Below are 14850 nucleotides of genomic sequence, written 5' to 3' on the forward strand. Positions count from 1 at the left end.
CATCTAGAGGACACAAGCACCCCATCCCCTTAAGGGAACAGACTAAACCAGTGGTCCACAAACATTTTGGTCTCAGGACCCCTTCACATTCTTAAAAATAATTAAGGACCCCAAAGCACTTTGGTTTATGTGGGTCATGCCTATCAATATTTACTGTACTAGAAATTAAAAGTGACAAATGACTTTGCAGACCCCCTGAAAGGGTCCACACTTTAAGAACTGCTGAACTAACGCATGAGGAGAGTGCAAAGAGACTGTTTAAAATGCGGGCTCAGGCTTCAACATGGGAAAGAAGATTGTCATTTTACTTCAGGCACCAACAGTCCTGTAATTAGCCCCTATAACCTTTTAAAAAGTGGAAGAGATCAATAGTTATTATCTCCTCCAATTTTATTACGTTGTACTTTTTCTGCCATGAATAGAACAAACAAGTAACACTTGCACAACTTTCTCTTGTGCAAAGATTCCTGTGGAGTAGTCCCAAGCTGGGAAAAACAATTCAACCAAAAGTAGAAAGCACACATGATACTTACTAGAGAAAAGATGAACTGTTTGAGGACTTTCTGTCCTTTCCTTCTTGGTTGTTCGTTTGGTCTTTCTCTTCAACTCAGTTTATTCTTACTTCCTCCCAATTGACGGATCTCACAGGTCTCGTTTTCCCCCAGACTGCTACCTCTGGCCCAGCTCTGACACATTCATATGCTATTATATCCTTCTCAATGACTTAGGGCTCATCCATGTGCTCTGCTTGCTCTAGGGCAGACACCCACTAACCATTTCTTTAGCACATGAGCATACACTATTGTCCTCAACCTGATCCTGTCCTATTATGAAGGTAATCTCTCCCATCCCCTTGCTCTGCTTTGGAAGTGAGGTTTCCACTTCTGCTGGCACAAGCCTTGCCAAGTGGTCTGTCTGCAGTGAACTGTTCTGAAGGAAGTTTAGGGGTGGAAGCATGGCCCATTCCTATTGGATCCCTAAAGCTCCTGCAGGCATACACATACCCTGCTAGTCTCTGGTCCTTGGTTTTCAAGGCCATTCAGCTTTGGTAGAAGAAGTGTCAGCTCTCCCACTGTGCCAGAAAGCCATATCTACCACCTCTCTTGCCAGCTCAGGGCATGCCAACTCCAAGTGGGGAAAGGCAGAATGTGGGTCATTTAGATGCCAGTTCTCCTGGCACCACAAAGACCTGCTTTCCCCCACATAACGTCTTCTTTACCACAGGGCTGCCTCCAGAGGGTCCTCCCCCATGGTTCAGCTGATGAGTGTGCCAGCAGAAGTGGCAGCAAAAGAGCCTTCTCCATCTCTCCTCTCTCCTTCCTTACTTCTAGTGTGGACAGAATGTTTGCTCTCCTCAACTGCTGAGGCAAAGCAGGGTTTGGAAGTGGAGTTAGCACTTCTTTAGTCCAGCTTTCTATCAGCACTTTAGTGCTGTTCTGAGGAAGAGCACTCAGAACATCATTTGTTTGTTTATATGATTTATATGGGTAGTTGATATAGGGTTAAAATCATAAAAACAACAAATAACAAAACACAACAATACAGCACAATTGAGGCCAAGTTGCAGTCTCAAAGCCATTAGTAGATGGGCTTATCCCATGCTGTGGCCCAATGTTCAGGGGAAAAGCTAGGCATTTAAGGCACTATGAAAGGCCACAAGGTTGGAACCATCTGGATCTCGGGGAACAGGCACTGTTCCAAAGGGCTAGCACTGTGACAGAGAAGGCAAGCTTCCTGGGCCCCACTAGGTGACATTCACTCATAGAAAGGACCTGAACCACATCTGTCTTGGCAAGTCTCATGGATGGGCAGAGATGATAAGAGACAGGTAATCCCACAATAACCTGGTCCTGTGCAATGGAGGACTTTATAGGTAATAACCAGCACCTTGAATTGCACCCAGAAGTTTATAAGGAGGCAGTACAGCTTGTGAAGTTGTGGTGTTGCATGGGCATACCATGGTACACCCATAACTACCCACACCATTGCATTCTGGACCAGTTGCAGATTCCTGAGGGTCTTAAGGGCAGCCCATGAAAAGCACATTGCAATAGACCAAGGCATGAGTGACTGGGAGCATGGTTTCCCAGTCCAGGAATAGATGTATTTAGTAGACAAGTTGAATTTGTGCAAAAGCCCCCTTGATTATGGCTGCCACCTGATCTTCCACTAGGACTTAAGAGTACAAGAGGAACCCCAAATTGGGCAACAGTTCTGTTATGGGAGTGCCACCCCTTCTAGAACTAAAAATGGAAAGTTTCCCAAATTGGAGAACTCCAAATCCCACAGCCATTTGGTCTTGCTTTGGTCAAGCTGGTGCTTGTTCTGCCCCATCCAGACCCACACAGCCTGCAGACACTGGGAAAGAACCGTGAAAACATCACTTCGTCAGTGCAGACTACAGATGTACAGTATAATTGGGTGTTATCAGCATACTGGTGATCCTGAGCCTGTGCTGGTGGATGACCTCATCCAGCAGCTTCATGTAGAAGTTAAGTAAGAGTGGAGAGTGGAGAGCCCTAGGAACCTCACAAAGGACTAGAGCTCCCCTCCCCTACTAACATCAACTGGCACCAACACCAGAGGAAGGAGATCACTGCAACACGTCTCCCACTCCTAAACCCTGGAGCCAGTTCCAGAAGGATACCATGATCAGTGCTGTGAAAGATCATGAAGGATCAAGTTGGAGGCACCACAACATCCCAGCACAAGTTAACATAAGTTGCTTGTGACTTATATGCTCATTACATTCATGTTGTCTTGAGATCTATAATCATATTGACTTTGAATGTAAGGTGCATTATATGATTTCCTTCTTAGAGGCTTTGAGCAATTCTCCCTTCTTGATGCACCAGTCATTGCATATCCCTGGCTTTGCCTCAGAATGGCTCCACTCAGGGCAGAATTTTCAGGAAGGGATCAGGGAAACTCACTGTGTGAGTGGACTTCTATTCTGAAAATTTGCAGAAAAGCTGGAAGGAAGGAAGGAAGGAAGGAAGGAAGGAAGGAAGGAAGGAAGGAAGGAAGGAAGGAAGGAAGGGCTTTACCTGCTGTAAAATCATGTGTTGCCATGGGTCTGGAAGAGCCTGGGACACCTGCACACTTTTATTACATTTTGCTGGACCCAGAGCTGCTGTTGCTTCTTTTCCAGAAAATCTGTTTCTGTACAAAGGGACAGTATAAAGGTCACCATGTGTGGCATGATCGTTATGACTCTTATAGTCTTATCTGCCAGTGAAATCTTTAAATACACAATTGTTGCTATCAATTATTTTGACTGTTTTAGCCAGAAACTGCTGTGGCATTTTTAATAGGAAGTAGTGCATAAATTTGTTAAATAAATAAATAAAATTAAGAACTGAGGACTTTTTCATCCATTTAAAAAGTCCGACACAAAAATAATCTTTCTATTTAAAATCATGCAATGGCATATGAGTATTAATCAAGCTGCAAATGCAGAATAGGAAGTTAGGAACAGGTCTCCGTGGTGGCAGGGAATGGAATCCGGTGGTAAGTAGATGTGGATGTGAAACTGGAGGTTTGATGAGTTGCTTGCAATGAAGACGCTTTCAATGGCCCGATGGAACCTGATAAATCAGAGACTCTTTGGATCGGTGCTTCGCCAGGATGACACCTGAGAAGTTTTGCCTGAGAAACCTGATGATGGTGGAGCTTCTAACACCTCAGAAAGAGCAGGTTTATAATTTGTGAGTTCCTAAATGTCCATAAAGGCCTAAGAGGAAATTATCATCTTCATCTGGTATTGTATAGCAGATATGTCAACAGGGACAGCTTTTTCTAGCTACAAAGGTACATGTGCTGGTAACCTCACATTAGATGCTGGGTTATTCTAGTGTGCTCTGGGTGGGGCTACCCTTGCTCTTTGCCTGGAAGCTGTGGGTGGGCAGAACACAGGGGTCAATGTGCTGACTGGGACACCAAGTAGGCATTATATTATTGGTTTTAGGCATTGGTATTGGTATTAGTAAGGGACGCGGTGGCGCTGCGGGTTAAACCGCTGAGCTGTCGATCGGAAGGTCGGCGGTTCGAAACCGCGCGGCGGGGTGAGCTCCCGTTGCTCGTCCTAGCTCCTGCACACCAAGCAGTTCGAAAACATGCAAATGTGAGTAGATTAATTGGTACCGCTTTGGCGGGAAGGTAACGGCGTTCCGTGAGTCATGCTGGCCACATGACCCGGAAGTGTCTATGACAACGCCGGCTCCAAGGCTTTGAAACGGAGATGAGCACCGTCCCCTAGAGTCGGACACAACTGGACTTTACGTCAAGGGAAACCTTTACCTTTACTATTGGTATTAGTATTGGTATTAGTAATTGAATCAAAGATTTGGCTTTTGGCATATACTGCCTGCTGCAATCCAGAACCAGAGTAAATTGCAGATGGCCTTCCTTCCCACAGAACCAGATGATCACTAAAATCAGCAAAAGAGGCCCTGCTGCATCTACCTGCCCATCTGGCTCTTAAAGACAAACAGGCCTTTTCTGCAGTGGCACTTACTTCGTGGGCTGCTCTTCCTCCGTGTCATTCAGGAGACACATGCCGTATCTTTTAAGTACTTTGTTAAAAACTAATGTATGAATCCAGTTTTTCCTTTCCTTCCATATTTTTAATGCTTTTATGCTTAGTGGTTTGTTATTTTGTGTTACTATGCTTTATATTTATTTTAAACTGAATACAGTGTCTATAGTTTTGGACATGATATAAAATCTGCAAATAAATACAATATTACTTTACTACATCTTATTGCAAAGTTTTCAGCCAAGAACCATTGCATCAACAATTTCAGAGCAGTGCAAATTCCACAAGATCATTAGGTCACAAACTTCACATTTCTCTTGGAGGTGCAAATCAGATCAGTTTATGCCCATTTTCAGAAAAATCAAATTTATCAGTCTTCTGCATACATCAAGGCTGCCCCAAAACATTTTTCTGTCTGAAGCAAATGACAAGATACCTTCTCAATTAATCCTACAGATGGGTAGTTGAATGTTATTATGACACTTGTCTTGTGAAAATACCCTTTTGCAACTGAGAGCAACAAAATAGCTTGGGAAGTATTAGACAAAGTGCCTGAAAAAAAACATGGTTCTGCCCTCAAATTGAGGGAGCAACCTGGTGGCTATTGCCACCATTCTCTAGCATCTATCACTTTAAGTAGCCACTTCACACTGTCTAATGGTAGCAATGGCCCAGGTCTAAACCATGCTTTAAGAATATGTAAGAGCAGCAAGACAGTGATTGATTCATGACAAGATTACAATATTGTTCCATTCTTTCTCCCATAGTCAGATTTATTACAACAGATTTGCCTGATCTGAGCCCTAGACCTGCATTCAGGTTATGAAACTCCTAATCCACAGAACCCACTCAAAAAAATTGCCACCAAACTAATTGTTAATGTGGCAGGAAAGGAAAATCATTACATACCCAAGGAATCATCAATAAACAGTATTTAATTGACTTGAATGCAAATTAAATTAATTCATGTTTATTTGCAGTTGTGTGACTCTTCCACTTCACAAAAATGGTAAGAAAATAGTATCATGTGGTGATTTCAAAATAAGTGACAAATGTCCTGTGGAAATGGCCCACATGAAGCAGTCATTTGGTTAGAGAGACTAAATTCTACAGATATTAAGAGAATATGGAAAGAACCACCAATGTTCATTTCAATGGTAGGCAAGCTTGATTATTATGAGAAATATGAGCCATTTCCACAATAAATCAACCCGATCAATAACTGCAAGGGGATTGGCTTGTGAAGACAAGAACTGGGAAGACAAATTGAGTGCTTCATGCTTGCTTAAACCATGACAGTAGAATGTGAACCTGGGATAGGACAATCAGAAGTAATGATTCATTCTTCCAATAAAAATGAAATATTGAGAATGTCTCTATGTGTGCTTCAACATGAAATCAGCCAATTAACTGTAAATTTAGATTACTTGACTACATATACTTTCTTTCTCCATTTATCATGCTATAACCTGACAGCCATTACTTGGGCCTCTTCCCTATGCAAGATTTCTCTTCTTTTGCACTTTGCTCCATGAATCACTAAATTTGATCATATGGAGGATTAAATAAGATAGTTTCAAATGCCAAGACAAATTGAATGTTTTATGCTAAAAAGCTGCCTGTTTCAAAAAGGAAACTGCACTGCACTGAAAAGTTTCTAAACAAAGTTCCTGTTATCTCTTCTTTAGTCTTAAGGATAGTGGTCACATTTCCAAGCAAATCAGTCATCTGTAGTTGCTCACTTCTTTATTTTTTAAAGAAGGTTATGAGGCTTCTTTAGGGGTCAGAGGCATTCTCAAAAATAAAGGTAATTCTGGGCGGTTTACATAAAATAGGAATAAAACTTTAGTTAAAATACAATAAAACAATACAATAAAAACAATCTTCTTAATAAATGTTCCAAGAGGTAGATGGTAAAAAGTTCTTAATTTAATTTCTAGGGAGCAACTTTAGGGTGCTAACCATCCCCAGGGTTGGTTACCCCTCTTCACACCCCATGCAAGATATCTGAGGTAGGTCTTTCCGGAAGGCCGGGAGAGTGGGGGCTCGCCCCACCTCTGGGGAAGAGTATTCCATAGGGTGGGTGCAACAGCAGAGAAGGCCCTCTTCCTGGGAACCACCCAATGATGTTCTCTCAGAGATGGGCCTGCAACATGCCCTCTCTGCCTGACCAGGTGAGACAGGTCGATGTGATGGGGATGAGACGGTCCCTCAGGTAGCCTGGCCCCATGCCATGTAGGGCTTTAAAGGTGATAACTATCACCTTGAATTGGACCCAAAAGCGGACTGGCACCCAGTGCAGCAACCACAGCAATGGTGTTACATGTACCATGTGAGGGATTAATGCAGCACATCCAACATTGGGAGCAAATTACTCAGCACATCCTGTTTTCAGATTGTGTAGAATTGTAATTACCTTTTGAAATGCCCAGCTAGAGTTTTCATGACTTACCTTTGTTTTAAAAAATCCAAAGTAGAGAATTATTAAAAATGCAAACTCAACAACAATGAATCTATTACATCTAAAACTTTATACCTAGCATTAAAGTACAGTACAATCCAGTAATACATTACTCATTAAAACTTTCCCATAAAGGAAATTGTAACCTTGTTTATGTTCTTAATTCCTGAACTCCCAAAACAAAAGATTCTTTAACAGAGTAGCTATATTAAGATGTTGCATACAGCAAGTTACAAAGCCACAAAGCAACCACTCTTGAGAATGATTACAAGCAGAAGCATGAACCTGAATAAGGGTGGGGACAGGCTGACTGGTTTTTAATCTAAACTCTTGCTGTAATTGGACACTTCTATGGAGTGGCGAGTTTCGGACATTGCAAATTATTCAAACACTGTGCCCAATGTTTTCAGAGTACATATTGTTACTGCCTCCACTAGAGCTGTGGCCAAGATACACAGATTTCTGAAGGGTGGCTGATGGATTATTCAACAAGTTTTCAGAGTTAAACGAAGATGCCAGAACAGAAAGTATATTCTCATTCATCCTTCTGAGGAACCATGCAGTCAATGTCATGCTTCTTTTCACTTCAATGACTTTTAGATCAGATTCTTATCATGAAGAAGCTCATAAATGTAACAATTTCCATTACCTCTCACTACCCATTTCAAAATTGAATCCGTCTATGTGTCACTGTTTTTGTTCTTTGTGAGAAAGAGGGCAAGTTCACACATACACCTTCTTTCAATGTGTACATATTCAACATTCAGTAATGATGTGCAGGTATGTTCACCACAAGTACAGCCCCATCATATGCTGAATATCAGGTCTCCCTATTCACCAAGAATGCTTTCTGTTCTTTTAAAGCCACTCCCATCATATTGGATATGTATTTAATATAATTCCTCAAAGCTGAACCAGGCAGATCAGTAAATAGGCAACGTTTAGTAGCTCAAGTACAGGATAGATACAGTTATATAGGTTCTGAGTACTTAGGGAAATTTTCATAGTTGAATGTACCACTGAAGCACTGGAAGCAGTGAGTGTTTTACATTTTGACATCTGCATGAGTGAAGATCTTTTTGTTCCTAGCTAACCTGTACAGTCAAGGTCAGCACAAAATGGTCCTGAACCTGATTTCATCACTGTCTCTAAGAGCTGGGGCCTATACCTTCTGGCATTCAGCCCAACATTTACTTGAGAACCACCCTGTGCTTTAATATGCCACTTCTTTGCGAAGTTTTCAGTTGCCTCTCTAGTCTATGTAATGGACTAACAGAAGGGCCAAAATCAAGTTCCCACCTGATTACCCTTTCCATTACAAAAAGCTGGGCCATTTGTATATTGTCTTCATGATTTGACTTTCCTACCCATTACTTTCTGCATGACTCCACAAGCTGAAACCTCACTTTCAATGCTTCATAAGTTCATGTTCATTAAATTATTTCTGCAATGGGCTAGTTAGAGTTCATCTAAAAATATATTTCACTTACACTGAAAACTGCAGGGAGATCTTTTTTTTCAATGTTTAGTCTCTCCTGATTATTTCCTACAGAATGTTCTTGCACTGTACATAGGAGAATAAGATTTCAATTTCGGACATAGTGACTATAATCCAAGATAACAGTAGGGAGACAGCTGTTTGCTGCTTAATGGATAAGGGGACCATCTGGCTATCAACTTTGCTTCGCTGAGTCATATGCACCATCTGTAATCACTGTGAACTCACTGAAAAGACAAGAAAAAGGTGGCTGAAATCCAAACTACATGCATTTCCAGTTGGTTAAGTCCTATGAGCAGGCACCATTTCATATCTTGTGTAATGCTGCTGCTTAAATAAATGTTAAATAAGCATAATGCTATCCAGAATGCTGGCCCAGCCATACTAATCAATATAGCCATCCCATTTACCAAGCAGAGAGATTGCTTTGGGAATGACCCAGAATACTTTGGTATGTAAAACTTTTTTTTAATCTAAGGGGAAGGAACAAGGTGTATGTGTAAAAAGGAAAGATAAGGAGGTCGACCAGTCAAGAACGAGGAAGAAAGAGTGAGTTGAGCATTTTAAGACAGTATGTGTTCCATAAAAAATAATATTGTTTGTATAGTCTGAGGTTGTACAGAAGCAGCCTACTGCTCTTGGATTTCTTTAAACGCAAATTGTACACTCTTAATGTTATAAGAAAGGCAAGTTCCAACAGGCAGAGGCAATAACTGGTGGCATTCACAGGGGCCAGACCTAAGGAGCAGTCTATGTAGGAGTCCAGGCTCAGATGACAAGATGCATCATTTTTTGCTCCTCCCATTAACTAACAAGAAGCCCAATAAATCATGAATATATAGATGAGTATATGAGTATATAGACATGCCTTAGATTAAAAGGAAGAAGAAAAAATTGAAATCCATAATTGGGTAATATACACATATTAGGACTAACCCAAATGACTAATAAAAGAGCTAAAGCGAGTTTTTTCAATATTTTTTAACACAGAAATTTAGACTAACATAATAACAAATTGTGTATCTTTTTATCCATCGGCTTTTTCCATAACCAGGACAGAGAAAACCTGTTCCAACTTCTTCTCAGAACCTATGAATGTGCAGACAGAAGTAATAATGCAGCTTTTTTGCCAAAGGTGTATACGAGCCAAGATTATAGATCAGTAGTTGTGTTTTGCAATTCAAAAGTTGACTTGAGACAGTCAGTTTAAGCATCCTGAAAAGATTAATGGATAACTATATTCTGATAGCACAGAAGCACAGTTTGATGGAGACTGTCTGGTGTAGTGGTAGTGGCACTAGTCTTGCCTTGGGCACAAAGGCAGCTGAGTGACCTTGGGCCAGTCACATTCTCTCAGCCCTAGGAAGGAGGCAATGGCAAACCACTTCTGAAAAACCTGCCAAGAAAACTGCAGGGACTAGTCCAGGCAGTCTCTGAGAATTAGACACAACTGAACAACAACAAAAATAATAATCTGATAACCTTAAAATATGTATAGTCAGGGTCTAAAGCACAGACCTGCCACTTGGGTTTAACTAGTCTAAGGCAACAGATGGAGTAGACAGTCTGGAACTGAGACCATGCTCAAGGGGTCAATGAATATTTAATTAATTCTTCCCCCACCTGATTTCTTCCAGATGTGATGAATTTCAAATCCCAGAATCCTCAGCCAGGATGGCACCAGATTGGAGAAGGATGAATGAATTCATTTTGCCAAGAGTAACACATGGAACCAAGGATTACGTCACATAAACTAGACTACAAGAAAGAAAACAGGATGCCACAGAAGTTTAAATTTACTTGATCCTTTATCAGGGAAGGGTAAAATATTTCACACATATTAGGTGAGTGATCCAAGAATGATTGGAACATCTCTCAATGTTCACATCTCCCAGTGTAACTTCTGATTGCCTCACAATTCATGAGGCCAAAAGAGATTATTCCAGACTGGCCAACTGCTTAGAAACAGCTAACCAGGCTCACCCTATTCATTAAGGATAGATTGATTAGTTGATTAAAAATTTACCATGTTGGGGAGAGAATTCCACTAAGTGTCGTGTCCCTGGGGTTAAAAAAGTATCAGTCCTTGTGGTGCGCTATTTACATGTTTATTTACAGAAAAATGTGCAAAGAACAATAACACGCATAACACTCTAGAAGTTGTTGGTATATAAAGGATACAAATTCCATAGAGAAACCAACGTCCATAATCCAATAAACAGTCCAGTGTACAGTAAATCCAATATCCAAATACAGCAGTTAAATTGTCAAACAAACCAGCAGAGTAACAGGAAGACCTTTCACAAATGAGAGAATGCCTATGCTTTGCTTCCATATTTATGTGGCTGCTAGCCAATCAAATAACATCCCTGATATACCAATCTTAAATTGCTCAGATATTTTGTTGTTCCCCTTACCCACCAAACAGAAGATCAGGAGTCCTAGGGCTGTTTTACCTTTTTGCCCTCATCTGCTTCTTAAATGCTTTTCAGTACTTGGAGGCAAGAGATTCTAGGCCAAAGAAAGGTTGTCTTCTTCATCTCTCCAGCTCTCCCAAGCAGCTTCTAGCCTCAGAGCTGAGACACACTCTACTGAGGTAGTAGCAAGCACCAAGTCTTCTCTCCGGAGAGGGAAAGAGTACCAGCAAACATCTCTAATAATGTCCTGTGGGAGCATCTGCCTCATAACCCTAGGGAGCTGAAAAACTCAGAGCTTTCTTGTCAATGGCAGGAGAATGGCACATCTAAAAACCTTCTCAGGAATTTCCAGAAGGAAAGAACAAGCTTTGTCTTACAGATCTTGGAGCCTGTATCTATGAGTCAAATTGGCTCCTTCAAAACAGGCCTGGGATTTACTATTTGTACTAGGGAGGCTGAAAGCTGTACACATGCACAAAATAATACTTCACTCTCTGGCCCTCATTCAGTTTACTTGTTTTACTTATGCAGTGCTGACACAACAGGGATTTCCAGAGAAATTTAAACTCTAAAATTCAAGAGAGAGAAATAGCACATGAAGTAGAGATGGAGGGGAAGTAGAAGAAGAGTCTGGAGTTCCTTCATTCACTTAGACTTCCTTAAGGGATCAGTTACAGTAAGGCAGTGTTTCTCAATCCTGGCAATTTTAAGATGTGAGGATTTCAGCTTCCAGAATTTCCCAGCCAGCTGGCTGGCTGGGGAATTCTGGGAGTTGAAGTCCCACACTTCTTAAAGTTGCCAAGGTTGAGAAACACTGAAGTAAGGTATGGAAACCAAGAGACTTTGAGGAACAGCTTGAAAGATGTAAGAATGAAGGCATCATACAGACATTCAAAGAAACAGTTCCCAGCCTTAGGAGCTATATGAGAGAAAGGCTTGAATCTTTTGAGGAAGCAGAAAGTACCATGTGTTTGCATTGCCAAAGTGCAACAAACAATACAAGAAGAGTGGCATCTCTGCAATGTTTCTCAACCCCCCTCAGTAAATAACCAAAGGCATTGATCCATATTGTTGGACTATCAGAAATTGCAAAATTATTATTTCAATAACACAGCCATCAAAAACATTATTGCTCCTTAACTGCTTTGCAGTTAATACTTTAGTTATTATTTAGTTATGCAGTTAATTAGTAGTAGTCCTGGTATCTATAATTCTGGGAATTTTCCAAAGCATTGAATTGGAATGGTTAACCAATCGTGGCATTGGTTTCAATGGGCAAGTTTTATATTCAGTTTCTGAAGGAGAGTCCAAGGAAATAAAAAGCTTATGAGATTTTTGGTAGAGCTTCCTATTTCAAGGCAGTATGACTTAAATTACCCTTACTTATTTAAATTCTAGGTTGCTTGAACTCTAATAGAGAGACATTTTACATCATCTACTGGAATGTTGGTCCCATAGGCTAGAAACTCCTATGTATATGCAGGATTTTCTTTTCCAGAAAGATGCCATAGGTTAGCCATAATGCAAAGTATCTTCAGGAACTATCTTTCCAGAGAGTGGCTGGGCTTCAACTCTTCGCACATTTAACAAAAGCATTTGGCCATATTTAAACAGATTTGGTTTACTGAACACACCAGAGTAGTTCACACATAATATTAATTGACAGTTGGTGGATTTGTATATCACATTAAGACAAGAGCAAGCACACACTGCCTAGTGTAACTTGTGATTTTTAAGTGACAGTTCTACCAGGGCAAGCCTGTAATCCTGGATGCTGTAAGTGGAGAAGTTAAGTCTGTTCTGGGGTGGATAATCTGTGCAGCACATGGAAGACAGACCTCTACTACAATCTTCCCAGCATGGATCCTTGATGCGTTAGACTTCAACTTCCATAATCCTCAGCCACAGTGGAGAAGCCTATACATGCACATTTTCACCTGATTGTTTTTCCCTCTAGCATTGTACTTCACAATTTATGCAGCTTAGAGAAAGATAAAATTTTGGCTGGCTGGTAGATTACTCTGAGAGCATTTTCTGCCCTATCATGCATCTACTGCACTGTTACTCACTTTCACAGGGGGAGATGCCAATATCTAGCTATTTCATCTGCCACCAAAAGTAAGAACTTGTCATGTCCTCCTCAACTCCACTCTTACATTACTATAGCACCAGCACCTTGGAGCAAGGATCTCTTGGATGGCCTTTTTTCAGTTCGTTTGTTTGTTTGTTTCTGTTTCTGGAGGATTTGTATAGCTCTCATCCCGGGAAGCCCTATACTGGATCTGGAACAACATGTATCCCTTAAATCAAAATTAAAGGCCAAATGGCTTAGGGGCTGCGTGACAGGCTCCATAGGCTGTGTGCTTGCAGCAGAGTAAACAGCTTTACAGGAGAGGGCCAATCCCTCAAATAGCAATGAAGGCAGTCCTTGTCACTCACCTGCTCTAGCCTTTCATGTCAAGATCCTGAACAAATGTGACGTCTGTGGCAGAGCCTCAGAAGCTGGACAGGAGTGCTCTCCTTTCCCCTTAATAACTTAAGTCTTCCTCAGCAGCTTTCAAAAGCTGTGGGTATCTCTCCAAGGCCAACCCTCTTCGGCACTAGGCTAATAAGCTCGTACCTGCAGGTTACACATGCAGGGCAGCAAACAGTGTCACCTACCGTGAACAAACAAGGCTGCATAGCAACCACTTTTTCCAAGGAGTCTTGAGATATGGGTGTGAGGAAGAGATTTTGCTGGCCTGTCTCTCCTGGGGGTTTGCATGACAAGCACTGGAGTGACCTTAGAAGCACCCTAACTCTGCAAAAGTCTCAACAACAATAGGAAAGGGGGTTGCGTGTGCTGGGAGCTGGTAACATGAGGAAACATGCATCCCCAGCAGAGTAAAGATGCTTTAAATTCTCAGGGGTTTGTAAAAGAGAGAGAAAAAATCCTCCTCCTGCTTGCTGAGGAGACAAAATAGCCAACTCACAGCCTTTCCTCATTCGTGCTTTCTTTTAGGTAGGAATTACTGAGTGGGTTACAGTTCTGCCTAGGGGACAAATTGTTTTGCAGTTCTCCTGTCATATATTCCACAAATAATCCTGTGAAGTAGATAACATGAGAGATTGATGACAATGCCTCCATTAGATCAGTATTTACCACTTTTTGCATAAAAGTTTAGAATCAGAGTTGGAAAGGACATTAGAAGTTATGTAATCTAGCCCCTTGCTCAGTACAGGATCCAGTATCTACTTCTGGCAAATGACCATCCAGCCTCTGTCAGAAGACCTCTAGCAAAACTGAACTCCCTAATTCTTGTGGCAGCCTGTTCCACTGGCTGACAGTTCATTGCAGTGAGGAAGGTCTTCCTCACATCTAACCTGAGTGTACTTATTTGTAGTTTCAACCCATAGGTTATGGTCCTGTCCTTTGGGACAGTCAAAAAGAAGTCCACTCTTTCCTCTATGAGACAAGTCTTCTGGTATTTGAAGATTACTGTCTCCCTTCAGTCATCTCTTCTGTAGGCTAAACATACCTAGTTATTTGATTCCCCTTTCCAATATACCATGACTGAGTATGCACGTTGTATTATATGGTAATTTTTATAATCACAACTGACTGGGTTCCCACATAATTACGTTGTCAATAACACAATTCCTGAATTGGAATGGAATTGATCTGGAAGACCAAACCCATTTGTTTTCAGTTAACCCATAACCATCCCAATTCTTTGCATATTTCTAGATGTTCTCACCCCACTTCCCCCATCTGTTTTGCTAAAGCAATGATACGCATTTCTTTTTTCTTTTCCACCATGTAGCTATTGCTTAACATCCTGGAAACCGTTTCTGAGAACCATGTCCCATCCACCAACCCACACAAATCAGTGTCACCACTGCTTGGCAGCATGAAAGGACTGGAAATCTTCTGAGCTAAAAATTGTCATGTTTTTAT

The 14850-nt window shown here is 41.2% G+C and overlaps 1 protein-coding gene across 1 annotated transcript in view; it reads right to left on the reverse strand.

Moving 5' to 3' along the window:
- Positions 1-3072, reverse strand: part of TOGARAM2 (TOG array regulator of axonemal microtubules 2) — a 57776-nt gene extending 54704 nt beyond the window's left edge. The window contains exon 1 of the mRNA XM_063289629.1: positions 3048-3072. Within this exon, the coding sequence (XP_063145699.1) occupies positions 3048-3072 (25 nt within the window). The remainder of the gene's footprint in view (positions 1-3047) is intronic.
- Between the last annotated feature and the right edge of the window lie 11778 nt (positions 3073-14850).

Source organism: Candoia aspera, chromosome 1 (assembly GCF_035149785.1).
Source record: "Candoia aspera isolate rCanAsp1 chromosome 1, rCanAsp1.hap2, whole genome shotgun sequence".
In the NCBI taxonomy this organism is placed as follows: Eukaryota; Metazoa; Chordata; class Lepidosauria; order Squamata; family Boidae; genus Candoia; species Candoia aspera.